Source organism: Athene cunicularia, assembly GCF_003259725.1.
Source record: "Athene cunicularia isolate RWA chromosome 15 unlocalized genomic scaffold, athCun1 chr15_part1, whole genome shotgun sequence".
NCBI classification, from domain to species: Eukaryota; Metazoa; Chordata; class Aves; order Strigiformes; family Strigidae; genus Athene; species Athene cunicularia.
The window spans coordinates 5930810-5937532 of NW_020799121.1; the positions used below are offsets into that span (position 1 = coordinate 5930810).

The 6723-nt window shown below is 49.9% G+C and overlaps 2 protein-coding genes across 2 annotated transcripts in view; one reads left to right on the forward strand and one right to left on the reverse strand.

Moving 5' to 3' along the window:
- Window positions 1-176: 176 nt before the first annotated feature.
- On the reverse strand, window positions 177-3727 carry GSC2 (goosecoid homeobox 2). Its single transcript, XM_026859870.1, has 3 exons — window positions 2409-3727; window positions 1395-1642; window positions 177-847 (listed from the first exon to the last, which is right to left on the reverse strand). Exons 1-3 carry the CDS (start codon window positions 2716-2718, stop codon window positions 743-745), a joined length of 663 nt encoding a protein of 220 aa, XP_026715671.1. The 5' UTR covers window positions 2719-3727; the 3' UTR covers window positions 177-742.
- Window positions 3728-3733: 6 nt separating this feature from the next.
- Window positions 3734-6723, forward strand: part of LOC113486218 (thyroid adenoma-associated protein homolog) — a 17065-nt gene continuing 14075 nt past the window's right edge. Inside the window, exons 1-2 of the mRNA XM_026859945.1 lie at window positions 3734-3817; window positions 4119-4162. Of these exons, the coding sequence (XP_026715746.1) occupies window positions 3734-3817; window positions 4119-4162 (128 nt within the window). The remainder of the gene's footprint in view (window positions 3818-4118; window positions 4163-6723) is intronic.

Below are 6723 nucleotides of genomic sequence, written 5' to 3' on the forward strand. Positions count from 1 at the left end.
CCGGGGGCCGTGGGGCAGGCGGAGGCCCAGCGGCAAGCAGGCACTGGCGGCAGGTATGGCCTGGGCCCCCCCCGCCGGCTCTCCACAGCACGCACAGAGGTGATGGGACAGCTTTATTTCTCTCACAGCTTTACAGGACTGGGTTCCCCTTTGGCCCTGCTGGGGACACCGACACCACTTGCACAGACATGGGCTGGCGACAGAGGTGAGCTGAACACTCGCTGTGCCAGCCCCTCTCACCACAGCAGATGGATTACCTCTCCCACGGGCTGTAGGGAGAAATCCGTGTTCCTTCTGTCCAGTAAACTCAAGCCCAAATGCAACTCTAGATGTAACCGAGGTGCCAAAAATAGGAAACATAATTTGCAGGGTATTTCGCAAATCTATAGTAGTAAAACAAGCACAAATACTACCTGCACAGAGCAAAGACAAGAAGGTGAGTCTCCCCTTCTGTTGAAGCACACACATGTAACACTGGTACAGCTCTGTTCCCAGCACGGGCTTTTGGCAGTGGTTTCTGCTTAAGCATCTGAGGGTCATGCTTGGTGAGTTATTTGCCATGTGAACTAGGTTTGGAAGAAACTGGCACAGGAAAGTGCTATGTCTGCTATTACCCGTCCCCCTCCTCTGGGAATCACAGAGATTCCCTTTTGCTTCATCAGTCCCCCTTGGGTTGACCCTCTATAGAACCTGTCAGCTATGGGAAATGGATGCTCTTGGTGTTCATCTGCTGCCATGTGGTCTAACAGCTCTCCTCCGAGGGCTTCTTGGTACCTTGAAGGATCAGTGCTGAAGCAGACGCCCTCTTCTGATGCCTCCACTTGGCCCGCCGGTTTTTAAACCAAACCTAGAAAGCGGAAAACAAGAACTTCTACATTTCATGTGTCACTTGCAGGGGGGGCAGATAGTTACACTCGTGGACTACAGCGTAAGCTTTAGGATACCATAATACATTTCCCGATATAAAAGTTTGATACAAGATTTAACCAGTCGTTCCCGTACAATCCTGCTCAGATGCATGTAAGGGGCACAAGGGAGCTGGGACTTCCCCATGGCAAATTCAGAAGTCACACAAATCACATAAATAAGGAATATACATTTGGGTGCAGGGGATGAGCAGAATGGGGCATGTCTGTGTGTTTATATAGGTGACTCTAGGGAAGAGGGAGTGTGTGAGTTTATGGGAATGGATACCAGAATCAATCAGCCCAGCAGAACGGGTTTATGTTGTTCCGTTGCTTGCCAAACTTAAACCGCATTTTGTCTCATACCCAAGAATGTTTTTTAAAATGAGGCCCTGGGTTTGCAGCTCCTGAAAAAGATAGCACAATGCCCTAGTCTCTGTTCTTGGGGGGTTGCAGCAAACAGCACCTTACCAACTGGCAGGATCTCACCTCTACCCTCTCCTCCTTCAAGTGAATGCGGTTTGCCAGGTGCTCGCGGGTGATGACATCCGGGTACTGGTTCTGATGGAAAAGTGTCTCCAGGGCTTGCAGCTGGTCCTCGGTGAATATGGTGCGATGCCGGCGTGTCCGGCGCTGGATCTGGTGGAAAGTCTGCAGCTCACTTGGGTTCCCCTGGGGACTCTTACAGACCCTGACTGCTGAGTGGAAGAGCCGCATGGGCCAGGGGAACCGTGTGTCTGGAAGGGGAGAGGTACAGTAGCAGTGTTAGGTGTGAGACTGAAACACGCATCTTGCTCAGAGCAGTTCAGGCACAAGCTGCATCCATGCCCGTTTTTTGGAAGGAGGCAGCTGGCCAGCTGGTCTGGGTGACGAGCTATGTGATCACCATGCAGGTCTTCCTTGTATACTTACCAGTTGCACTATGGCCAGCTCCAGAAAATAGCTGGAAACTCACAGCCCTGTGAAGAGCTGTGTTTTAGTCCTGACATGGGGGATTTCTGAACTTTCAGGATGCTCTTGAACTGCATTTTAAAGGGTTTGCCACTTTTTTTTTTTCCCTCTCCCCCAGATGCAGCAATTTTGCTGGATGTAGCCAAAAACTTTTCTTTAAAGGACCTGTGAGGTTCCCCAGGGCCTGTGTTGTCAGGAAGCACAAGCACAGCTCTACACATGGGCAGCATAACCATGGGGCCCCACACTCCACAGAGAACTTCCACTCCTAGAAGCATCATCCTCTCAAGCATTTTACACTAAACAAGTAACATCCAGTAATAAATAGCACCTGCTGCTTTTAAAACCCCAGTAGCACTGCAGGTAAAAGTGCTCGCTCTTGGGAGCCATGCTGAGAGCAGAGCTTAGCTCACCGGAGCTGGGGTCTGAGACCACCACGGTGGCAGGCCAGATGCTATATTGTCACTCAAACGCCCAGGTTTTCCCCTCTGCCCAGCTCTGGCACCAGCCTCTCCATGAGCCCTACACCATGAATCAAACCCAAACACTCACCCAGCCAACTCGATGAGTCCTGCAGGGAACGGGTGCTCGTGTGAGAACAGCAGCAGCAGTTGCAGCCTGCCCCTTCCAGCTCTTCCTCCTCCTCCTCCTCCTCCTCCTCCTGCAGGGAGCTGGCCGGGATGGTCTCCAGCTCACACAGCCCCTTGGGTGTGCAGTCCAAGATGCTCCGGAGGCACAGTGGGACCAGGACCTGTGGGCTCTTCTCTGCTGGGCTGGAGAGGATGTCCTCGATGCTGAATGAACACGGCTTCTTGAGGCCTCTCCTGCCAGCGCTGGCATCCAGTGCTGGTTCCGAAGACATCCTCTGCCAGCAGCAGCAGCCACGGGAATGGGCAGCCCAGGCTGAGTGGGGTTTGCTCTCCTTGCACTAACTCCAGAGTGGGGTCTCGCAAGGAAAAAGACAGCTTACATAGCTTTTAAAATGGGTGGGTGAAGCCGTCCAGAATTGCTGCTTTGTCTTGGCATTTCAAGTGACTGTCATTCTCACAGCTGAGTTTTTATTTTATAAGCACACGCACTTTTTCTCCTCTAACCTGCCTGCTTTATGACTGAAGCCACCCTAAATATATATATATAGAGATATATAATCCCTTTGGAAAGAAAACCATAAACCCCCCTGTGAATAAAATAAATTCTAACTAATCTTGGCAGCTTTGTGAAGGGTTAGTGTGGATCTAAGATTTAGCTAATCCCACAGAAATGACTGGAGAAGGAAATCTGATTTCTCCATCTCGGGTGTAGATTTGAGGTGGTTATGATCTCCATTGTGCTGCAGCCTCCGATCCAAGGAAGGGGGAGGATAGCTGTTCCCAGCCCGGAAATGGACCAGAGGATTAACTCCTTAAAAGAAGCAAATTATCCCTTTCTCTGGCCAAATGAAAGCTTTCCCATCAAAAGAGAGCTGTCATATCATACAATATGAGAGAGGAGGGAGTTCAGCTTAATAAAAAATCATTTTTAATGATAGTGCAGCCTTTGACTGTACCAGAACTCTCTGCAAAAGTTGATTTATTTTCTGCTGAAAGAGAAATTGTATTTTCCCTCCTTCCCCTTTCCCCTACCTCCACTGCCCTAATCACAGTGATAATGCTGATGCTTTGCATGTATCCAACGTATTATTTGTAAGAATTCAAAGCCCTTAATAAATTGGATTACTGGCAGCTCACAGCAGCTCTGTGGCATAGTTTAGTGGCATGTGGCTACCTCCTGTAGAGCCAAGTCGTACCCCTGCTCGGCGTTGGGACGGGAAGAGGAGGATTGCTGCCTGCTCTCTCTGTGTGCAGGCAGGCAGGCAGCAAGGTCCTGCAGCAGCTCGGATGGGCGGTTCAGTGAGCCCACAGCTTCCTCATAGCTCTGTCAGTTCAATGCCCAACTTCTTCTGTCCGGCAAGAGAAACTGGGGTAAGGCTACAGCCAAGAGTGGTGACGCAGGGTGGGAGGGGATGCCTGGCACCAACCCTCCTGAGGGCAAACAGCAAGGCCTGGCAGATGAGACCCACAGGAGAGAGGACATCTTCCATCTTGGGTTTATAAATGAAATGAGTAGCTGGGATTAAAATAGAGAAGGTGTGGTTGAGCTCAGATTGTTTAGGAAAGTTTAAACCCAAGTTCTCTTGCCCTCAGTGCAGTTTAAGCCAAGGAGAGTAGCAAGTCTTCAGGACCTCACGTGGGGAACACCCTCCCACTTGGTGTTTCTTTACAGGGGAGAGAAGATACCAGTTCCAGTCGTGAGGAGGAGACACACAGGTGAGTGCTGTTAAACCACCGCACATCAAAGGTCCTTGTGGCACCTTGTGGCTTCACACTGAACAGCCCAGGAACTCCTCCAGCATCATGCAAAAATGAGAGCCAGTCTCCAGGAGAGCCCCCTCTCAGCCACCATTCTTTTCTCCTTGGCCCTGCTTTCTGCCTGCTCTTCCCCACCCTGCTGATCTCCTCGTGCCAGGAAGAGATGCCCCATAGCCACTTTACCTGTGACCCTCAAATCTGTAAAATCTCACTTAAAACCAAACAACTATTTTTCCTTCCATCCCTTTGTTTGTCACTCCTTCAGCTATTCCAATGGCATAGCATAAATCATAACTGTGCTTTACATACTTGCCATAGGTTTGAGAGGGTCAGGCCTTTGTAGCTGTCTGGTCTGGACATGTTTGCTGCTCTCCTGCCAAGGTGCCAGAGCTCCAGAGAGGCACTGGGGATGCACTAACACCAGGGGTCATCGCAAACTGCTCCCGGTTTTTGTGCACGTACCCAAACACTGTCATGGGAGATGGATGTAGGGCCAGGTTCTGCTCCCCACACTGTGCTGGTCCAGAGGGACCACAGGGCAGGTGAGCAGGGAGGTGCCATGGGCAAGCACAGGATCCAACCCTTTCTGCTCTCAGCTGTAATAATCATATGCCCGAAGCAGATTAATTCTCTTTCCCCATCCTTAACAAAGGAGGCTTTTCCCTGGCCTCCCCTGCCTGTCCCTGACTTCTCACCACACATACACTTAGCCTATTAGGATCTCTGATGATTGCTTTCTTTCATTCCTCCCATACCTTTCACTTCAGAAAATGGACTGGTAATACTTCTTTTATCAAAGAATTATGGGATTTAGGACCCAGATCTTACAAAGAGACTTTTGATAGCTGCTGGTAATCAAATCCCAATCGGCAGACACTTCTCTGCACCCTGTTACCGGAGAGGAATAAAGGAAAGGGATTATTGATGTTCTGTTTACCGAGCCTCCAGAAGATAGGATCTCTGGGCTATTTCATATTAGAAAAGGAAAGGAAAATAAAACAAGAAAGAAAAAAATGCAGACAAGGGAGGACAATATAGATATAGATAAAAAGAAAAGAAACAGGCTCTTATCATTTTCTTATTGGTTAAGGAGATTCCAAAGCCATTATAGAGGATTAGCAAAAAGGTTAATCTGCTTTAGCCATTCACTTGTCAAAAGTGAATTTATAGGGTTTGAAAATCCTTCCTATGGTGAAACCAGAAAAATCCCCCTCACCCTCCTCTGCCCCTCCCTTCTGCAGTCAGCACAAGGGGATGGGAATGGGAGCTCTGGAGACCCTAAAACACAGGAGCACCCTCCTCTACCTTGCCCCTGCCTGGGTGCTGGCACCTGTGAGACCTCTGGTTTGGCAGCGCTTCCCCCACTCCCTCATTGCCCATGTGGGGTGGCCATGGTGCTCAGGGAACAGAGGAGCAGGCCCGAGGGACATGACTGTCCTCCTGTACTGCTCTGCCTTGCCTGGGGTAAATCCTGGGCTGCTTCACTGGTTGATATTGGCAGCAGTCTGGGCAAACCTGGACCCCTGGGTGTATTTGGGCTTCTAGGTTGATTTTTAAAGTGAAACAGAGACAGATGCTGCTGCTGGCAAATGTTCAAATGTTGCCAAAAACTACAGGCCAGGGTCCCTCTGTCCACAAGCACAGCACTCACCCAGGGAGCCACATCTCAGCATACTCCTGGTCACCCAGCACAGATGCTGGCCTGTCCCAGCTCTCCTGTGCTGCCCAGGCTGTCACCCAAGAGGCTGATGCCCACTGCTTGCCCCAGTGCCACTGTGAGAAACAACCCAAGGAAAAAACAATCCTTCAAGGTCAAAACCAGCAAGAAGCACTTTCTCAGTAGGTGCTGGGTGAAGTTCAGTAGGATGTGTTAGTCAGGAGTTATAATTGTGTTTAATAAAGACACAGAAATCACAGAATTATTTGGGTTGAAAGGGACCTTTAAAGGTCATCTTAAAATCATGCCTGTTAAAATAGTTCAACCCTGTTCCAACTGACAAAAAGAACCCAAATAAAATATTTTGGATTTGATGATAATTAACATCAAGTGTTATGATAAATCTGTTTCTCTTCCCAAAGGCCATTCCATCCCACAGGAAGAAGCAGAGTCCCTCCACTGGCTAATCGTGTTAATAGGGATGCTGGCTAACAGGGATGCTGGGCTAACAGGGATGCTGGGTTAACAGGGATGCTGGGCTAACAGAGATGCTGGTTAACAGGAATGTTGGGCTAACAGAGATGCTGGCTAACAGAGATGGTGCCATGGTGTAGCAGGACGACTCGGGGGGGGAACCTCCTCTAATTCAACGAGGCACGGTGGAGTGAGACTACTGTTTCACCCTGAAGACTTCATTTGATATTTCCGACCTCTTAACAGGCACCACCTCACGCCGTCCGGCCGCCCGCACCAGTCCCCCGCCTTCAGCCCCTCCGGGGCTCTCGCTCGCACTTGCAGAAGTTGTTTTTTAATGCCCGACTCCGCAGCCTTGGCCACCACCGGCGCTGTCTCTTATACACAT